This window comes from Lontra canadensis, unplaced genomic scaffold (assembly GCF_010015895.1).
Source record: "Lontra canadensis isolate GAN:19392208 unplaced genomic scaffold, GSC_riverotter_1.0 scaffold33, whole genome shotgun sequence".
In the NCBI taxonomy this organism is placed as follows: Eukaryota; Metazoa; Chordata; class Mammalia; order Carnivora; family Mustelidae; genus Lontra; species Lontra canadensis.
Genome location: NW_022631027.1, coordinates 721,906 through 744,221, shown reverse-complemented (window position 1 = coordinate 744,221; position 22,316 = coordinate 721,906). Strand labels below are relative to the sequence as shown.

The 22,316-nt window shown below is 34.0% G+C and overlaps 1 protein-coding gene across 1 annotated transcript; it reads right to left on the bottom strand.

Moving 5' to 3' along the window:
• Window positions 1-1,964: 1,964 nt before the first annotated feature.
• LOC116873317 (calcium-activated chloride channel regulator 1-like) lies at window positions 1,965-22,095 on the bottom strand. Its single transcript, XM_032867043.1, has 14 exons — window positions 21,937-22,095; window positions 20,431-20,571; window positions 20,092-20,239; window positions 19,614-19,722; window positions 17,362-17,542; window positions 13,213-13,440; window positions 11,398-11,622; window positions 8,622-8,799; window positions 7,245-7,345; window positions 6,661-6,885; window positions 5,663-5,933; window positions 4,932-5,102; window positions 3,965-4,204; window positions 1,965-2,315 (listed from the first exon to the last, which is right to left on the bottom strand). The coding sequence occupies exons 1-14, from the start codon at window positions 22,093-22,095 to the stop codon at window positions 1,975-1,977; spliced, it is 2,718 nt and encodes a 905-aa protein (XP_032722934.1). The 3' UTR covers window positions 1,965-1,974.
• Between the last annotated feature and the right edge of the window lie 221 nt (window positions 22,096-22,316).

The window sequence follows — 22,316 nt, the reverse complement described above, 5'->3', positions numbered from 1 at the left end:
CTCTGCCCTTTGTGCTTCTAAAACCTCGAGTGGCCTTGGTTCACATGGCATGCTTCCACAGCTCCTGAATCCTGTCTGGGGGCTGCACTAAAGTCCGTTCCCCATGCTACTGGTCTGTGAGTCTCTAAGTTTTTCTTTTTTAAAACTCATGAATGGGTGGTGGAATATATCAAATGCCTTTTCTGCTTCTATGGAGATATTCCGAATTTTTTCCCTTTAATCCATTAACATGATGAATTTCTTTGACAGGGTTTCTTTTTTGTTATTATTATTATGAGTTTTACTATTTTATTATTATGAGTTTCTTCATTTCATTTGGAACTTAAGTATAGAATTCAATTAATAATTCTCCTTAATTGAGGATACCCTATCATCATTGGTGAATGGCTCCTCCATTGTGTCATTTTACTTATTTTTTTTCACTATCCACAACCCTATTCCATATCTCCTACCCCCAAAGGCTTTTGCTTTAAGGTGTTTATAATATATCCTGATAAAATAAAATGTTTTTTGTGTATGTCTTCGTGTTAATTTATAAAAATGGTATTATCTTATAGATTGTACTTTGTTTCAACTCTTTTCACTCAACACTATATGTTTAAGAGCTATTTTATTGCTGTATATGCATCTACTATATTATTTTTAAGTCTTGTATAATATTTCAGATTCTGTATCCATTACATGTATTTATCTATTCCCTTAAGGATGGATACCTAAAGTAACCTTCAACTTTCCGTAACCAAAAAGAGTTTTAAAAAAATCTTTCTGCCTATACACAAAGTATTTTCTTCTAATATAACACTCTGTCTTTCTCAGAAAAAAAAAAAATCACACTATTACATATTAATAGCTGAATTTCTATTTTATTAGAGAGCTACAAATTTGATTAATGTAATGGAGTTAAGTTTCTGAAAGGCTTGATGTTGATTCAGATCACCATTATTAAGTCGTTAGTTTTCATTATATCAAGTTCTTACAATACCATGTGCACATCATACTTTGTGGATGTTTTTGAAGTCACAGGCCAAATTTGGATTTCTTTGAAGGTCTGAAAATATTTATTGATCTTTCTCATTTTTTCCCCTCTATGCTGTGCCTTTTATTCCTGTGACTTACTCCATACCTGGAAGCCTGTACCTCCCACTCCACTTTATCCATTTTGCTCATTCCCCTGTACTCCCTATATTATTAATTTAATAAATTTAATAAATATCAATGGGATATTGTGTCAAGTACTATTCTAGAAACTGAGGATGCAGCAATTAAAAAAAAAAAAAGCCGCACCCCAAGGGGCATCATGGTGATGATACTCTTAGGACCTTATAATGTCTCATATTACAATTAGGATTTTATTATGATATTCACATTACATACAAAAAAGTATTCTTGCTGTCTAATGATCATTTCATAGCCAGGGTCAAAACTTTGATATACCACTGTTAATCAAAAATAAAAAACACACTTGACCTCCTTACTATTTTAGAGCTTTCTCATTGAAAAATTATCTTTATTGTCCATTCTAGTTATAGTTTATATAAATATGAAGTATTTTTAAGCAAGAATGAAACCTAAATAATTTTACCATAAAATGTTTGTTGTGGATATATAAATATTTTTCTAATGGCTTAGATGAATTCTGATTTTTTAATATACCAAATGAATTTGTAGCACACTCTGAAAATGTTTCTTAAGACACCTTCAAGTACAAATATGCATTATCTTTTTTTATTGAGTTAATAAATGGATTTTTCAAAGATAGGAAATATATTCATTATGATTTACATTTAGCAACTTATTAGCTCATTAACTAAAACTAATGAACTCAAGTAGTTAGGAAATTTACAACTTTGTACATTTACAAAGAGTTTTGTTATAGACAAGTGTAGCAAGTTAAATTCTAAATAAATGTTAATCAAGTATATATAAATTGAATATTCTTTCTTTTTTAATATTATTTCTAATATATTTCCTAGTTTAAAATGTAGATAAAATCATAGCTAATCCCCAGATTGCCAAACTGGTTGCAAAAATCTTGGTACCCAGAGCAGGGGCACTGGATTCCTGCGGAGGAATAAACTTGGTTGCTTGTGCAATGTTAGAAACCTCTGAGGTTAGATTAGCTCCATGGATGGCTTGAATTGCAATATAGAATTTGGTGCCATTTTCTATTTTAAAAGGTTCTGGTTTAAATTCAAAATTTTCTATTGAGCCAGCCTCCTTAGGTATCAGACTAGTAGTGTTTACTAAAGCAGCATTGTCAAAATCTTCTCGGAGATCCAGGAAACACATACTTATTCTTATAATGTAGCTCTTGGCTGAAAGACAATAGATACTTCATGTATATTAAAATCAGTAGGATGCCTTATATTGTCTTATATTGTCTTACACTTAGGGCCCTTCAGAAATGCACAGTAGGATTTAGACATGAAAATCATAGATGTAGGTTTTATCTGGTTATTCCATCTTCTTTCTTTTAAGAACAAATATGTAAGTAGTTTTTAATCTAGTTATCTAATCACAAAATTAATTCAAAATCATACAGTACTAAAAAAATGAAATCTAGATTTTTTTTGAGAAATAGAAATACAAAAATTTGAATCTACTTTTAGCACAAGGAACATAATAGCATTCAAGTATAGGAAAGACATTCAGTTCCCCACAACTGTATTATTTCTCATTAAGCTGAGAGGGAGTAATAGGAGTGGGGAGTGGGAGATCAGTAGAGTGGGAGACAGGGATAAGGATAGAGGGCAAAAGAAAGCAGAGAGGTTAAGATGTGTACTAATTAAAATGTGCTTAAGAACTTAGGCAGACTTTGATTCATACCTTAATTCTACACTTTCTAGCTGTGTAACAAAGAAAATTTATTTCACCTTTTTACCTTCAATTTTCTTATCTATAAAATAGAGATTCAGTCATTCAATTCATTCAACAAATATTTATTGAATGCCTACTACTTGAGTGGTGATAATTAGATATGATAATGCGTGAAAAGTGTTTTAGCAGAATGTCTGGGACCTAAATGTTTGGAATATGTTATTATTATAACTGTTACTTTGTCAAGAAAAGAAAGGGAGATGCTGACATAATTTTTTTTATTCCAAAGTGCTTTTAGAGGTCTACTGGAGCTATCAATATAAAAATATATTCTCACATTCTGAAATGCCATGAATAAAACATAAAATGTCTTTTTTTGAAGTAAAGACTATTTTTTCATGAAATGTTGCAAGTGTTTTAAGTGTATGGTGAATAACATTGATTTAGTGGTTTTAAAAAAAAATTCAGAGCCTCTGCCTTAACATTCTAGTTTTTTAGTAATAAGCCTTATCAATCTATTTTACTACTCATCACACACACCCTGCATTCCATTTAGATGGTTCTATATATCTATCACCTAGCTTTTATTTTAATTTAGATATTTTATTCTGAAACTTTGCTTTTTTGACCTTGAACATATTATTTTGTTCCTTCTTTTCCTGTCTGACTACCTGTATGTGCCTTTCATTATCTCTTGGAACTTCAATTTCTGCATCTAAAAGTAGATGAGTAATGGCTCAGAGTAAACACTCCATACGTGTTTTTTATAAGTAGGACATCAGACAGTTCTTAGCAAATGAAAACCAAAGAGATTTCTTTTATATATATGTGTGTGTGTGTGTGTGTGTGTGTGTGTGTGTGTATGTATATATGAATATATATATTATTTATTTATTTAAAATTTTAAAAATCACTTTTAAAGATTTTATTCATTTATTTGACAGAGAGATAGATAGATACCACAAGTAGGCAGAGTGGCAGGCAGAAGGAGAGTAAGAAGCAGGCTCTCTGCTGAGCAGGGAGTCCAATGTGGGGTTTGATTCCAAGACCCTGGGATCATGACCCCAGCCAAAGGCAGCCGCTTAACCGACTGAGCCACCCAGGCGCCCCTCTTTTTATATATTTTAAAACATAATATGAAACTTACCTTTTCCTTTATCAAGGACATTGCCAGGGGCCGTCCATGAAAGTTGAATGTGATCTTCTTTAACCTTAGCTTCAAGGTCTGTGATTTTGCCAGGTGGGAACACATGAGTATGACTACCAGCAGGAGGAGCTCCTGATACAGTAAATGATCCTCCAGAGGTTAGTCTGCTGAAATCTTCTACTTTAGCTTCTGATATGTCATCTTTGACTTCAGGCCTGGGTGGGTTCAGTATAATTTTACCTACAAAAAAGGTAATTCTGTGACTTTTCATAATGCTATGTCTATTCTTTATCTTATAATCTCATCTTGCAGCTATAAATGGGTTATTACTGATTGATTGTAGACAGTGAAAAATAGCTTTTAGAGAAAAAAAGCTTGTTTTATTGGTATCATTTTAAAACTGATGAGACATTATGCAATGTTAGAACTATCTCTTAACATACCCGTTTTTATTACTTGACTGTAAATTCTTTGAGGACAAGGCTGGTGTCTTGTTTATTTTTTTTTTAGTTATAGCATCTAGCACAATGCTTGCCACATAGAGACGTGCTCAGTAATTTCTTTTTTAAAGATTTTATTTATTCATTTGACGGAGAGAGAGAGAGAGAGCACAAGCAGGGGGAGTGACAGGAAGAGGGAGAGGGAGAGGGAGAAGCAGGCTTCCTGATGTGGAGCTTGATCCCAGAACCCAAGACCTGAGCCAAAGACAGATGCTTAACTGACTGAGCCCCCCAGGTGCCCCAGTGATTTTTTTTTCAGTGTAAATGAAATGAACTGAGGGAGATGTAAACAAAACACGTTGGAAGAATCATCCTGTGCTAGGTCTTTTAACATGAATATGGCTTCTAAATACACAGATAATTATACAACTGTATACTTATATTTTCCATAGTACATAATATTTTCAGTGCTTACTACATGCAACTTATGTAAACAGATGACACATTTCTATCTTAATGCTACTTACCATTTTCAACATAGCCTGGCATATACAGAGCTTTGTTCTGTTGTTGTTTTAAACTTAGTCTGGCCATATTGTTTCTCGCCTGGGCATGTACTCTTAAACTGTATCTACCATTTCCATGGTATTCTGTAAAATATCTTGAATAGACACCATCATTCTTCACAGTATCAGCACCTAGATATTATAACATAATAATTAGCCATTCAACGGAGTAACAGTGACAGTCCTAAGCACTGTTCATGAGCACTAGTGTTGGTAATCATTTTGGGAGTGAGTATAGCACAGTGGTTTAAGTACATGAACCCCGCTATCAGACTGTTTGGGTTCAGAGCCTGGCCTGGCTACTTGCTAACCTTTGACCTTGGAAAAGTAATTCATGGTAAACATTCAATTAATATTAGCTATTATTATTTCATATAGAAATCTTAACAAATAAAGAAAAAGCATATGCAAAACGGAAGAAGCATATGCAAAACACTTACACTAATGAAAATGGGGAAAAATTATATTTAATTTCCATGAGGAAAGTAAAATTACTCATAAAATTTAAAGATAAACGTGCTTATATTTTTGTGTAGTTCAGAGAGCAGAGTAGAAAGTATTAAAAACATAAAAATCAAATTTCATTTACTTAAAAATTGATTCATTCACATACATAGGAAATATTGATTTCTAAGTTATGTGACTGTAGTAGGATTTTAGCTTCAGTGGAAGTTGATGCAGATTCTTATTACCAGCACCATTGTCCCAGAGCTCCAGTATTACTCGGTGTCCATCTTCAGTTTCTATAGTGGCTGTTACATTGATTCCCAGAACAGGCAAAAACCCTTGACTGACTTGTGCGTAAACAATCATTGGGCTAGGATAATGTGTTGTACTTTGGCTCATGTGAGCAGTTGCAATTACTGGCAGCGTGGTGGGACTTCTTGCTCGAGTAGTCATTGTCACCGTTAGCATTTGAGAGTTGGCATGTTTATTTAGAAGGCTGTAAGTCCAAGTACCTGTCTGAAAATCCAACATATCTATTTGAGAGTTTTTGTAATACTTTCCTATTCTTGTTTGGAATACAAAGTTATTTAGAAATTTAAGCAGAGTAATAGTAATTATTAAAAAAAATTTTTTTTTAATTTATTTGACAGACAGAGATCACAGGTAGTCAGAGAGGCAGGCAGAGACAGAGGAGGAAGCAGGCTTCCTGCTGAGGGGAGCCCGATGCTGGGCTCCATCCCAGGACCCCTGGGATCATGACCTGAGCCGAAGGCAGAGGCCTTAACCCACTGAGCCACTCAGGCGCCCCAGTAATGATTTTTAATACTCAAATTTTATAAGCTAGTAAATAGTATGGATATAAATCTCTATTCTACTTGGCTTTTTTTTTTAAGATTTATTTATTTTGAGAGAGAATGAGAGTGAGAGAGGGGGTGGAGTAGGGTGGGATGGTAATGCAAGGAGGATCAGAGGGAAAGGCAGAGGGAGAGAGAGTCTTAAACAGACTCCACACTGAGCACAAAGCCTGACACAGAGCTCCATCTCAGGATCCTCAAATCACTTCCTGAGCTGAAACCAAGAGTTGGACATTTAACTGACACCACTCAGACAGCCCTTAGCTTCTTTTTTGTGACAGATGATTGTTGCCACTTTAATATTGACAGTGTAGTGGATGTTGTCTTCATTTTTTCCCCTCAAAGTTGATTAATAAATCATGGAGAAAATTAAAAAAGAATATTCTTACCTCTGCAATACCTGGTATTTGAAGACGGGCAGACCGAACATTTAGTTTATCTACTTTGAAATCTGAAGTTTCATATTTGGTTCCTTTTGGATCTTGGAGAAGAATTTCTGGCTTTTGTATTGTCCATGTGACAACAAAGAAAGTGTCATTTCCAATTGTACTATCCACAGGTACTGTACCATTTATCCATTTCCTTCCTGTAATACTCAAGGCTTTACTTTCTAACTGTTACATAAATAAAAAAAAGAACAGAGAGAACCAATTAGTAATTATAGTTAATAAAATTTCAAAGCTTTGTTAGTTTAGAGTAATTCTAAAGTTATGTCTAAGATTTCAGTGAAATAAGAATTATTTTGAAGAATTTTGCAAATAAAAGCATTTATAATTATAAATAGTGGACAAATCAGAAGAAAAGAATCAGAAGATGACAAGTGTCAAAGAAAAGGAAATTCAGTAAGAATGTTTTTTAGTAGGAAATAATTTTCAGGCAAAATAGTTACTTATTAGAGAAAGAAATGTCTATTTAGGATAATGGACATTTATTACAAATGTGAAAAGGCAAATAATTTTTCTGAGATACCAACCTGAATAGCCTGCTGAGTGATGCTGCCGCTTCTAGATGAAATTCTACTGAAAGCATCAGTAAGGCCATTTATGTCTTTATTGGCATAAAAACGATGTCCTCCTAAAATGGAATTGTATTTACTTTCATAATACTAATTTTAATTTGGAAACTCATACTTGTTCTTCTGCTTTTATCAATATAAATATGAAGAAATCTTAAAGAACTTGCCAAATATTATTGTTTTTTTTTTAAATTTTTTAAAGATTTTATTTATTTGAAAGACAGAGATCACAAGTAGGCAGAGAGGCAAACAGGGAGAGAGGAGGAAGCAGGCTCCCTGCTGAGCAGAGAGCATGATGCGGGGCTCAATCCCAGGACCCTGGGATCATGACCCGAGCGGAAGGCAGAGGCTTTAACCCACTGAGCCACCCAGGCGCCCCAAATATATTGTTTTTATATCAATCATTAGAATAAGGGCCTGCCACATTAGTAAAGCTGATCTAATCACTAAATGGTGTTATAAAAATGACAATTTTGAACCAGTTGCTTATTTTTGGTTGTGTCTAAGGTATACCAAAACAATTTAGAGAATTTAGAGAATAGTTTAGAATTAAGTAAAAATTAAGTGAGAAAATAAATAACTTAGGAGTTAACAAAGAAATTACACAGGAGTAAGGAATGGAAAAGGATGGGGACACCTGGGTGTCTCAGTCAGTTAGGCATCCAACTTTTGATTTTGACTCAGGTCATGATCTCAGGGTTGTAAGATCCAGCCCCTCCATGGGCTCTGCCGCTGGGCATGGAGCTTGCTTAAGATTCTCTCTCTCCCTCTCTCTCTGCCCCCCTACCTCATGGTCACATGCACACACATGCTGTCTTTCTCTTAAAAAAAAAAAAAAGGCAATGGAAAAGGATGGATTGCTGGGGAACTGGTAATCAGGTCTTTAACTATAGCCTTAGGCAAATCATTTGTACTCTGTAGGTTTCCATTTCTTCTTCTCTGAATTAGGGCTATCTGAATCTCGACTGTAGGATTGAGCAGGACAAATATGAGCAAGAACTTTGGAATTGCAGTTGAGGAAATCATTGGTAGCCATGGAGAAAGAAGTTTCAATTTGGTGGTATTGGTAGAAAGTGGTGAGAAATGAATGAAGACAGAGAATATTGACTAATATTAGAAGAAGCTGGTATAGATAGAAGTGCAGAGAGTTGGAGGTGGGGAAGAGGAAAGATTAATTTAAAGGGCAAGGACAAGGAAGGGTCAACAATTAAATTTTAGGATAGGAAATTTATGAGCAGTGTTGTAGTTTAATGGGAGAGGTAGTTAATGGGAGATGTAGTTAATGGGAGAGACTGAAAATATATTTTCTATTCAAAGTATATTCCAAAGGTTTACCTGTCATATATGACAGGGTCTCTAGTTCTTTGGCAGCAGAGGGTCCCAGAGCAATGGTGTGGATGACTGCACCACTTTCCTTTACCTCCTCAAAGCATGAGTTTATTTCATTATCTTCTCCATCTGTTAGTAATATGATTTCAGAACCAGAAGTACTTTGGTTGCTGTGGATAATTGCCTGGTAGTGAAAAATCAGATTATTAGTACAGAATATCATATCTCAATAAATTTAAAATAAGAATAAGTATACTCTTTAGTCTTGGAGAAGTCTTTAGGCCTATGCATCAGAGTAAGCAAAAGGAAACTTTGCACTGTCATTCCAGGCTGTGTTGGCATAGAAATGAGTGGAATGTTCAATAGTCTTGCAGTTTTTCAAACAGTGCTTCAAAACTGTTTTTCAAACAGTGCTTCTAAACTTTTCAAATATATTCAAGCTACCCAAGAGAGGAAAATAAAACTCTTAGAACAATGCCTAGCAAATAGTAAGTGCTAAGTGAATGTTAGTTATTATTATTTTTTAAAAGATTTTATTTATTTATTTGACAGAGAGAGAGAGAGGGAACACAAGCAGAAGGAGCAGTAGAGGGAGAGGGAGAAACAGACTCCCTGCTGTGCAGGGAGCCGGATGCGGGCCTTGATCCCAGGATTCCAGGATCATGAAGGCAGATGCTTAACTGACTGAGCCACCCAGGTGCCTCAGTGTAAGTTATTATTATTATTCCAGGCGATGCTTGAGGTAGAAGCAAATGACCCAGGCTGTTTTGTTTTTTTTTTTTGAAGATTTTATTTATTTGACAGAGATCACAAGTAGGCAAAGAGGTAGACAGAGAGAGAGAGAGGGGGAAGAAGGCTCCCTGCTGCTGAGCAGAGAACCCCATGTGGGACTCCATCCCAGGACCCTCTATGACCTGAGCCGAAGGCAGAGGCTTTAACCCTCTGAGCGACCCAGGTGCCCCTGACCCAGGCTGTTTTGGCAGCATACTAGACAACATTTGCAAAGTCATGACTAAAGGCAGGTATGCAAAGTTAAATGATGTGCCTTTTTATGTATTCTATTTGATCACTGAAGAATCTGATGATTTCCTGGAAAAAACATTGACCTGCCATAAAGTAGGAATTTCATAAATTTATCAAGTATTATAATTTTTTTGTCTTTTTCTGACTTCTACCAAGAGTATTGGCTAAAAATCTTTAGTCATACAAATTGAGAATAAATTCTCCCTGTACAATTTGCTAAATAGAATATCTAGCATTTAGTTCCCCACCCTCACCATATATAATAGAGTTATATAAATACTGCAGTGTAGTGATTAGGTTTTTGGATTTTGGAATAAGAAAGACCAGGTTTTGAATCCTACCTAGATTTGCTGGTTACTGACTATATGATCTTAAGAATGGTATTTAATTACTCTGAACTTTAGTTTCCCTATGTGCAAAATGGGCATAATAATAATAATACCTTATTAAAAAAGTAATGGTAAGGCTAAATAAGATCATACATGTATTTAACATAGGCAATAATGTAGAATATGCTCAATAAATTTTAGCTATTGTAATGATTATGTAAATAAAATGCTATATATTGCTATGATTTCATTTTAAAAGTAGTGAAGAGGTATTTATAACTTTGAATGTGACTTAACATAATCTGTTCAATAATAGACTCTGTGGTCAAAATATCCATAGGTATATATCAAAATATATTAAGAAAAATATACAAACCAATATGTTCAAACAATAAGACACATTCCCAAGGTATAATACCATCACATTTTAGAAGTGAATAGACCTGTATACGAATTATGTTTATTATAATAATAGCAGTCCTTTTTGAACACTTTCTTATCTTACATAATTGTCATAATTAAATGAGATAGGTACTGTTGTTTTCCACATTCCCTTAGTTGAGTAAACTGAGACTTCCTGAGTTGATAACTTACCCAAAGTCATTTAACTAATAAATAATAGAGCCAGAATCCCAGGTTTGCCGGAATCCAGAGCCTGTGTACCTCCTTAAACCAATACGCATTATAAAAAATGACTCAACTAGAAAGCTAAGAGATGATATTAATTAGTGGCCTGGAAAAGGGTAATAATCTCTACTTTTTTAGCCGGAGCAATGGGAGGGTCAGTGAAGGAAAGCAGTTTTTTGTTTTTGTAACTTAATGACAATAAATAGGCTTAAACAAAGGCTATCTTAGGTTGGAAGAAATTCAAATGCATACCGTAAGGCAGACTAATATAGTGCTGTAAAGTTGCTCCCAATATTTTATTTCACAATTCTTATTTCATTAAACTTCCACCTGTGTTCTTAGGTTTGGTACTAAACTGCTTAGGGAGCTATCTTTGTGATTTTTAATTGTCAATTTAACTTGATGAACTAGAGTTGTCTTTATAACATAGAACTAGTGATAATTTCCCTCTTCCACACTCCCCTCAGCAGCATTGTTGTTTGCTAATAGTAGTTCAGATGTTGGGAGTGATAAAGAAATGGTAAACTCCTCAATAAAATTGCAGCGATTATGTGCACGTTGGATTTTTCTTCCCTTTCTTAACCATTCTCCAGTGCAACTCAGTATCTCAAGAGTACATTGGTGGAATAACCACACCCAGAGAGACTACCCAGCTGTAAACAACAGACAGTAGGGGAGTCTTTAAAAAATATACTATTTAGATAACGGACCTATGAATTCATGACTCTTGTTCAAGGACAGTGGGGTAAAAATAAAAGCAATAGTAAGTGGCAAATGCTATTTAGAAAGCATTTTTATTTTACCTGGAATCCTGCTCTGAGACCACTGCAAATTGAAGTTCCACCACCAGCTTCTTGAGGCAGGTTTGCAGTGATCTTTTCATAAGCATTATCACCAGTTATTTCTGTTAGGTAGTTTTGGGTTGTAGCAAAACTTTCAAATGTGACCATCCCAACCAAAGATCCCTTTTCAATAATTTGAATCAAGTATAGTTCTGCTGCTTGATTCATTCGAAAGAGACGGTCTTCCTGTAAGAAAAAGATGTCTGAATATTTCCTGAGTCTCCTCAAATCTTGACAGATTGGTGAAAGACAAAGTTGTTCATGGGCCAGAGATCTTGATAGTAATTGATTACTATATTTTAAAATTTGGCCCCCTTGAACCCTCCTGCACTGTTGGTGGGAATGTAAGCTGGTGCAACCATTCTGGAAAACAGCATGGAGTGTCCTCAAGAAGTTGAAAATAGAACTACCCTACAACCCGGCAATCACACTACTGGGTGTTTACCCTAAAGATACAAATGTAGTGATCCGAAGGGGCACGTGCACCCGAATGTTTATAGCAGCAATGTCCACAATAGCCAAACTATGGAAAGAACCTAGATGTGAATCAACAGATGAATGGATATAGAAGATGTGTGATACACACACACTGAAATACTATCCAGCCATCAAAAGAAATGAAATCTTGCCATTTGCAATGACTTGGATGGAACTAGAGGGTATTATGCTTAGCGAAATAAGTCAATCAGAGAAAGACAGTTATCATATGATCTCCCTGATACGAGGAAGTTGAGTGGCAGCATGTGGGGGTTAGGGGGTTGGAATAGAATAAATGAAACCAAGATGGGATCGGGAGGGAGACAAACCATAAGAGACTCTTAATCATACAAAACAAACTGAGGGTTCCCGGGGGGAGGAGGGTAGGGAAAGGGCGGTTGGGTTATGAACATTGGGGAAGGTATGTGCTATGGTGAGTGCTGTGAAGTGTGTAAACCTGTCGATTCACAGACCTGTGCTCCTGGGGCTAATAATACATTATATGTTAATAAAAAAAATTTTTTTAAAGAAAAAAGAAAAAAATAGATATCATTAGGCTAAATGGACAATTTGAAGGAAAAAGTTTGGCCCCCTTATTTCATTAAAAAAAATTAAAGAAAAAATTGAAAAATCATTATACTTTATGTTATACTTAATATACATTATACTATATGTTATACTTAATAAAGCCTTAAAAATCTATGTCTTTTTATTGAACAATTTTATATTCAGGAATTTCTGCTAAGAAAATAATTTTAAAATGCATACAAAAGTGTTCATTGCAGCATAATTTTTATAAAAAGTTGAAAACTCTAAAATGTTCAATAATAGGAAGCTGACTAAATTAGGGTATGTGCATGTGATCATTAAAAATTATATCATGAAATCATTTTTTTCTATAGGGAGTATTTATGGTATGGTAAGTAAAATAAATAATACTATAAAGTATCATACAAAATTTAATCACATTTTTGAGAAGGAAAAACAAATACACAAAAAAGATTGGAATAACGTGCTCAATGGTGGAATTATGGATACTTTTTTTGTTCAGTTACAGTATTTTTAATTTGTTAGAATTAAAAGTTAAAGAATAAACATAATCCATAGTGCAATCATTTTCATATAACAATTATTTTTTAGTGTATTTTCTTCTAGTACTTGTCCATATAGAATCATTGTACTAAAAGTTATTAGAGTAATAAATTTATGTTTTAGTTAGCTTAATAGAATTAAACCCAAGATTAAATTATATTTCTAGTAATTAACTACTTAATTTAAGGAAGCTAACAAATGTCTTACCGAACTCATGCTTCCAGACTTATCAAGTACCAAACAGACAACTCGCTGTTTGGCCTTTAACAATGAAAATGTAGGATCAGGTGGTTGATCTGTTCCTTCCATGGGAGATGCATTCTGAAAATCATCAGAGTCCATAATTACATCCCATGTACTTCTGCTACTACACATTTTGTTTTGTAGGTTTGGAGCTTCTGTATTGTGAGTTTTTGCTGTACAAAATTCAGTTACCTGGAAAAAATCAATTAGAAGACACTATTTCAATAATTGGTGAGCATTACTTTCTTTTCCGAATATGTAGCTGGCTGCCACATACAGCCTCCACAGATTTTATCTCCTGACAATTAAAAATTATTTCATAATGTAACAATCTCACATCCATTTTATATACTTCAGTAGACAGGAAGCAAGGAGAAACCATCACTGGAAAGTTTTTTGATGATTCTCTTAGGTATAGTGAGATCATGGCAGTTGGGGGGAGCATATAGCTGGTACAACTGCTTAACTTAATTTCTTATTTTCCCTTCTGGACTCTTGGGTGACTCAAGCTTGAATTAAGTTTAGTGGAAGAGGGACTGGATTTCTAGCTGTCCTTTAAAAGTGGGATAAATAAAATGACCTTCTTTAATTGCCTAAGTGTTTTTTTTATATCTTTATAGTTGACCAAAAAATTGAGGAAAGATATTTTATCTATCTATCTATCTATCTATCTATCTATTTGAGAGAGAGAGCGCGCACACAAATAGGGTGGAGAGGCAGAGGGCAGTGGGCTCAGTCCCACAGCGAGCTTGATTCCAGGACGGTGACATCATGACCTGAGCTGAAGACAGATGCTTAACCTACTGAGCCACCCAGGCTCCCCAGAACACAGATATTTTAGCAAGCTGGATTATTTTTGGCTCTAGTGAACTCTGACATAAAATAATACTCCTGAGACAGTAATGAAAATGTAGGGAGAAAATGAGAAAATGTGATTGGTGCTCTTTCAGTTGCAAATGGTGAGCTGTACCTAGCAATTCTGCCAAATGTTTCCTTATTACAGAACATATGAAAATTCTCCAAGTTTTGAAAACTTAGTAACTTGGGAAAATGCTCCCATAAACCATACAGCATTCAAGAAGAAATCCATCTTGCAGTAAGCTTCCATTTATTAGAAAAATCTTTTTTAAAGATTTATTTATTTATTAGAGAGAGAGCATGTGCATGCTCCCATCTGCATGGGGGTAGGGGTGACAGAGGGAGAGAGAGAATCCTCAAGCAGACTCCCTGATGAGCACAGCTCCCTCCCGGGACTCTGAGATCATGACCTAAACTGAAATCAAGAGTTGGATGCTTAATTGACTGAGCCACCCAGGCACCCTGAGAAATATTTTTATAAATGGCATTGCATGTTTAAAAATGCCCTCCCAGTACAATCTCCAGATGTAATCTCAGATTTAGAACTAAATTATTAAATTTGAATACCTTTCATTTAAGTTTTAAGATTTTGGTTTCCTTCTAACATGGATGATTTACATTAACTTCAGAACGATTGACATATCCCAGAAGGGGTTCATTGCATGGGAGAAAAAGACAGTTTCAGTCAAGTCTTGATAATCAAGTCTTGCTGATATGAAATACGCATCAAATCTGGTCCCTTGTCCCCTGCCACTGCCTTTATTCAGAGACTTCAGGTCTCTGATCTGCCTATTGCTGTAGCCTTCTAACTAGATTCTCTGCTTTCTGTCATCTCATTCCTTCATCCTTCTCACTGTTAGTATAGTTATCTTCCTGAAAGAATTAAACTGATCATGTCACCAGTCTGAAGCTGTTAAGATAAAATCCAAACACCTTAGCTTTGTAGGTAAGTTTGTTCTTTCAGTCTTGTTTCCTGCTCCTTGCTCTGACCATCCTCTGCTTATATCACACTGATTTTTTTCTTGTTCTTAGAGTATGCTAGAAATCTTCACAAGGGTCTTTGCTAACTCATATGGAAAAAGAGATAGGAAATCTTGCACAAATTAGAAAAAGGTGGCCTGTTCTCAAGTTGGTGTTTTGTTTTTGTTTTTGTTTTTACTGCTATTTACCTGAAAGTTGTTCTAATAAATATTAAAATTTTTAGTGACCATGATGCAGATAATTTGGACAGTGCTCAACTTGTACAATCATGTGTGGCATCCCTGCACCTTTCCCCACTCTTTGTTTTTATAAACTTTTTTTTTTTTTAATTTAAATTTGCCCTTCATATTCCTGCTTTGGCAAGTTCATACTCATTCCTTTTCAGATGTCATTTTTTTCATTTCTTTAGAAACAATTTTCTGACCTCCAGGTGGAGATATTTGCTGTACTCCCATAGCACTTGGTTTCAACCTCTTTGTACTTTGAATTCATATATATGTTTTCTTATTTCTGCACTTTCTCACTGAGTCTGTCAAGAATAGTTATCTTTAATTATTTCTGTATTTCCAGCTGAGCATGAAGTGGAAATAATGAAATTGAAGGGAGGAAATTATAGAATTGAACATTCGGTATTTCAGGTCATATCTCCCTTGGATGAGCTGATGCCCTGGGTAGTACAAATACTATGCAAATTATTTAATCTGTGTTTTGATAATTAGAAGTTAGTGTTATTCTGGACAAGATGTTCAGTATTTATCTCTGAGACATGGCTTATGTAATTAGTTCTATCCATATCTCAGTTATGTGATCTTCTTCATTATTATTTATCTCTCAGATAGGCAGCATGAGGTATTTCCTGACAGTGAGATGCTTTATAGCTTGGTATAGGCAGTACATATTCCAATTATCCTCTTGTCATATGATCTGATACCTACTTGGATGCTGAATTCTGATCCAGATTTAGCAGGTTAAAGTGAACTTTCTTGACTCATGTTTCAACTATTTCTAGAAGGGACCTTTTTCAGACTGGTAAACAACTTCTACTTAAATATCTAATTAGGTTATTTTAAGAGTTTCAGCAAATATTAACTCTATATTTTGATTCAAGTTCCTCATCATTAATGCCTTAGGTTCTAAAGCAGGTTTAAATTTTATTGGAAATAATAGGCATTTACAAACCTCTACCCAAAGAAATATTTGTTGCTAAGTGATTTGGTATATAGAATATTGCTTCTTTTAAATAAGTTAGTCTTACTATCTAGAGGTAGTATACTTTATTTTGATTTGTTTCTGAGGACTTTCATATTTAAAATTTTTTTGCATGCTTAGAAACCCTCATTAGTTAATTACAATATGTTTACATTAATTAAGATTGGACTTATCCAGGGAAAGAAACAATTAACTATTATCCAGATATTTTATAAATTTTAAAAACTAAAACTTTAAAGGTTATTTTGTGCTCACCTTGTGCTAAGCACTGTGATCATGCTTTACTCGTACTACCTCTTGTGAACCTAATAATGACCTGTGATGTATTATAATTACAATTTATGGGATGAGAGAACTAAATTTCAAGAGGACTTTATAAGTTTGCTTGTAAAGACACAGTTGAAAATGACAGACTGGGTTTTGATATCAAGTCTTCTGACTCCAAGACACCTGTTCTTATCCACTCAACTTTATACATTGAAACCAGATATTTCAGGCCAATCATTAGCTTTAAAACTTGAATTATTGTGTTATTATTTTGTAATTGATGAGACTAGTAATTGTGAACTTTTCCCTTAAGTTTGTTATGTAGAAACAGAGCCATGCACATTTTCACAGTATCACTTTGCAATAGCTTGATATACGTTAGTGTGAAGGTACTACAAAGTCTAGAATGTCAGTACTTTTCCAAAGCTATAGAATGAATTACTTTGGAAAAGTAGTATGATTAACACTTAGAAGAGAGAATTAAAAGTAAGGTTGTAGTTTTAGAACTACACAAATCCACAGAAGTCAAATGAGGGAAGAGATGTTGTTTTAAGAAATTATGTGACATCAGTGAAAAGGGTACAGTTCTACTTCTGAAGAAAAGAAACTGGTTTATAAAAAAAGGTGGAAACTTTTCCAGGCACACCCTGACACAGGCTGGAACAGCTTTTAGTTAATCGTTTGAGTAATCTTCTTCATGTCCTTTGGTATACATAATTTCATAGTAGAAAATACAGTTTCCCTAATTAATTTTTCCTGAAGTGTTCCTTTGTGAAACTAGAAAAAGAAGGTACTTACGGAATTGAGACTTTGCATAAACATTATGGAGTCCTTTGCAGCCTGGGATTTTTCTGGGACAAATGTACATTTTGCTTCATACAGTCCTGTCTGTGAGTCACGCCTGCATGGCCTTGTTATACAGCTGCCTCCCTGACATTCCTTGAAAACCACATTAATGCCAGTAATATGAGTTGAACATCTGTGATGAAAGAATTAAATTATATTTATTTATGAAGACCAGAAATCCTGAGAAAAGACTGACATTCTACAATCTTTCCCTTAATGATCTACAGATCAAAATACTTCATTTTGACAGAATTAGTCACAGTCCTGCCTCTATGTACAGTTGATGTCAATAAGAACAATCATGCCAGTTTATAGTTATTAACATTCATTGCTCACTAATGTAATCAATTAATCTATTATCCTTGTGACTTTGAATTAAAGATAATTCCTAAGGTATAGGGATGTTGTAAAGATAAAATGAGTTAAGAGATATGGAGGATTGCTTCCTAGGGGGGATGAGAGAGTCAGCATAATGCTTAAAACCCTCTTAAATTTATGTGTATGTGATACAAACACATACATACTGGTATCTACATATCTACATATAAATATCTACATATCTACATATATATCTACATATAAATGTATATACACATATGTGTGTATACCACCCATACAAAACCATGTGTGGTTTGTGTTGATAGCATTTTACAATTTACATTTTGAAAACCACTGAACTGGATTGAAGGACAAAGTAAAAATAAACATTGCATGGAAATGCTTGTGCATTCAAACAAACTCTTTAGTCTGTATATTAAGTAAGATAGTTGTCAAGTCCCAGGCAAGGAATGGGGGCTGGAGTTATGGGTAAAAGATTTTAAAGAGTTCTGATTTATTGGATTTATTTTTATTTTGCATTAATATTAAGTGTCATGATATTAATCCACTTAAATTTTTTTAGTATTGAAAGGATTAGAGGAGATGGTGAGTCATATATTCCAAGAGGGGTAGCTATAGGGAAAGCCTGAAAATTAAACTTACACTGCCTCAAACAAAGTGCCTGTCACACAGTAGGAGTTCATTAAATGTTATTTTAGATAATTGTTTTTACCAATATATCTCTTTTTATGATTAATAAGAAAACATATTCATATTCATTTATCAAAAATTTGTTACTTGATACATTCTTTGTTTAGCTGTTACTTCACTCTGTGCCAGGCTGAAGTCTAGGGGATTAAAAAACAAAAAAAAGTCTTCAAGGATCTTAAAGTCTAGTGTGGAAAATAAAATTACACAGACAACTACTTCTCTGTGTGAGAGAAGGCCATGTGTATTGCTTTGTCCCCAAATAGAGGGAGAAGAAAAAGACACTTGGGGAACAAACATTTAAACTGAGTCTGGAAGAATGAACAAGCATTGTTTGGATAAGGGAGGTGGTGGAGGGGGGAGTTGCATAGGGTGAGAGCCCTGTCTGCATGATACTCCAGCAGCTCAGTAGGGATAAAGCAAACAACATGGAGAACATGGGGAGACGCGTGTTTCTCTCACCCCTCTTTAACATGTTTTTTTATCCCAAAGACCTGTTTCCAATTACACTGATTTCTGTTTTTCTTTAATACTCTTTAAATACTCCATACTTAAATATCTCATCCATTTATTAATAGGACGTGTCTAAATCTACCCAGAATTATATTCATATTTAAGGAATATAATAATAAAATATTTATATATTATATGTAATATATAATATAAAATATTTATATTTTGAAAATCATTTACTCACTTATCCTTATGAAAAATACTTTTTTTAAGCTTAAGCTTAAATGAAGAATAAATATATTTAACATGGAGCTCTAGTACTTTCCTTGATTTCACTGGAACAGATTCACCTTAAAAAGTGGAATCAAATGGAATAAAACATTGGGGAAGCTAAATAAATAAAATGAAATAAAGGTTATGATAGGAATGAATTCCAGTTCTCAGATATCTTATGGTTTAGGCTACAGCTTTTTCCTTTCTCCTCTGACAATAACATATTTTAGTACAATCCCCATGAATACTGAAATGAATCCCAGGTCCAGGTTGATCTTGATTCCAGGTAGCATCCCCAGAAATATTTGGACATATACATAGTGGGTCTGGTTAGATGTTGCAATTAACTGTGAGCATTCAACCACTAAGACAGCTTTTGTTTGCCTAGTATAGAAAATTTAAAAATAATAAGTGAAAACTTTTGAAAATAAATTTGTTCAATATAATGTTACCTTGTTGCTTCAATAGTGTTCCGTCTGGAAATATAGAATGGCTGGTCCACATTATACTCATCAAATATTCCCCATCGTAGGTGGGCCCACTCATGGACAAACACTCTGCCTATGAGAGAATATTGCCACTTACAAATTTATATTTACTATATTTTAATGCAGTGTCCATGTATTTTATGTCTCCCTGATCCTTAGCTTAATTGAGTCAAAGAACTTTAGAAATTGATATCTTTTATTAGGTCAAAAATGTTGAAATGGGTTAGTATTTATTACTTATTTTTAATGTATTATTTTTTATTAAATTTATTATTAAACACACAAAGAAATATAATTATATTGAACATAACTACTGTATTTCTAGATAAAGATATTAATCAGTACTTCTCTTTAAAAAAAAATCTTTAAAAATACTATTAATCACCATGTCATATTTGTTTCCATGGAAATAAAAATAGAAGTATAAAATAGATATCCCTACCTCGGGACCCATAGATGGGCAAATTATTAGTCAATAAGAAGTTTGGAGTAAAATGTATATATTGTCCCTTTTCCCCACATTGTCCATATTGAAGTGTATAGGGATCATCTCCAAATTTTAGGTAAGGATTGGCAACTATGACATCTGCCTAAAAAGCAGAATAAACCAAAACATCACAAGTGATAGAAACAAGGATTTCTTTTATCTAAATTAAGATAAGTAATATTACTAATTTAATTACTGACGTAGTGGCTAGGAATTTTTTAAAAATTATGAGTATTAATTTTTAGGAAGCACAGGAAGAAAAAAGCAGTGTAGGAGCTAGATAAAATACCCTACCTGGTCATATGATTCTTGTTTTGGCATTAAGTACTCAGATTTTGACTTCCAGGTCATTGGAATTAAAATGCTTACATTCCTGAAATAAACTCTTCGTTGGGTGGCATGAAACAGGTAAGTCGAAGCTTCAGTTACCATTTCCTGACAAAATATGGTAACAATTTCACAATGAAATGAGCATGAAATCGTATACATGAACAAGAAGAAGCAAATCTAAGCTCCCTTTCCCCAAATATTTTAGCAAAGCCTAACTGAAAAATAAGTTGAATTTTACTCTATCTCTTTAGTCTGTAAACTGTTCATTTTCATATGCTCAAAAATCAACTGTATTTTTTTTTTAACCTATCCAGACCTGTATTCAGTATTATGGGTTGGAGAGGAGAATGAGTTCTGGATGATATATAAAGGTAATTAAGAATGGGAGCTTGTTGGCAAGTTGTTTAATTAAACAGAGGTGTTTATAAACGGGCTGAGAGTTTAAAGTTTTATAGATTTTATATTTTTAATTGAAAAAAAAAACCACTTTGCTAGGTTTGAGTTACTTTTTCATATGGAGTATGTTCAGAAAAGGCAAAATTTTACCAAGCAGTAATGAAAATAAAAATACGTATGTCTCATTGGCTTCACATTCCAGTTTTACCACTTATTTTAAGACTGTATGAATTATTAGTTTCTCTCACTTATGCAACAAGGGTAATAATTTACCTCATAGAGATATTGAGAAGAAGATCAGAGAAGATAGTATATATTAAAATGCTATATATATAAAGTGTTTCTGTTATACTGACTAACCCAAATAAAATTAAGAAGTAAATCAACTTCAAAAATATGCAATATTTTCTTTAAAATCAAATACATCAGAGCTTGTTGTTAATTTTTCAGAGTTGAACAAATATGAACAACTAAAAAATGTACAGTGAAGATCTAAGGCTTAAGTGTGGGTTAGCTATATAAACATTACAAAAATAACTTTACAAAGGTAAATTTGAAAAGAATTCTCCAGTAGGGGGTGCCTGGGTGGCTCCGTGTGTTAAGTTCTGTCTTTAGCACAGGTCAGGATCCCAGTGTCCTGGGATAAAGCCCTGCATTGGGCTCCCTGCTCAGCGGAGAGCTTGCTTCTCCCTCTCCCTCTGCCTGCTGCTCCCCCTGCTTGTGCTCTTTCCACTCATTCTCTGTCTCAAATAAATAAATAAAATCTTAAAAAAAAGAATTCTTCAGTAGGTCTAAGGTCTTGCTGTTAGCTTAGTAAGTCGAAGAAACATTGTAGTTTTGCCTTTTAATAATTTATTAGGGGAATGACTACTACTATAAATATATGAGAAATCATACTTAAACTAAGCAGATATTAATCTTGACAGTTTAGATACATAGTACATAAATGATGAATACTGTCAAAACAGTTCTGGAAAGTTGTTACTGTGTGAGCATGTGTGTGTGCCTTGGCAACAGGGATGGAAAATACTTATTGGAATAAAAATAAGTGCGTAATAAAATTTTCTCCCTTACCTTTATGTTTTGAATGAGTTTTTCATCTTCTGGTACCCTAGGGTTAATTGCAATGACAATGCCGTCATATCCATTGTTATTCAAATGCACCATTGAGTTTTTCACTCCAGGCAAGAGATGTAAAGCTAGAAACAGAATAGGATACAGAGTGAGTACCATTATTGCACATTACAATAAACCTTTTAGAAATACAAGGAGAGTATTTATGTATCTCCTTAACTCAGGAATTTGAATCTAGACTAAAATATTTGCATAAATATAACATTATGAATTATTAAAGTATTTTGATGAACTTCCTTATCTCACTTCCTTATCCCAAAGATTTAAGTTGTTAAATAGCAATGGGGATTATGCTGAACACATTTATCATACTTTCTAAG

Bases quoted from the DNA above. Each gene is read 5' to 3' on its own strand.
- LOC116873317 (XM_032867043.1), bottom strand. From the start codon at position 22,095: ATGGTACTCACTCTGTATCCTATTCTGTTTCTAGCTTTACATCTCTTG. The intron at 17,543-19,613 runs GTAACATTATAT...CTTTCATCACAG, and splicing joins AACACTATTGAAGCAACAAG to ATGTTCAACTCATATTACTG. The intron at 11,623-13,212 runs GTAAGACATTTG...TTTTTCTTACAG, and splicing joins AGTCTGGAAGCATGAGTTCG to GAAGACCGTCTCTTTCGAAT.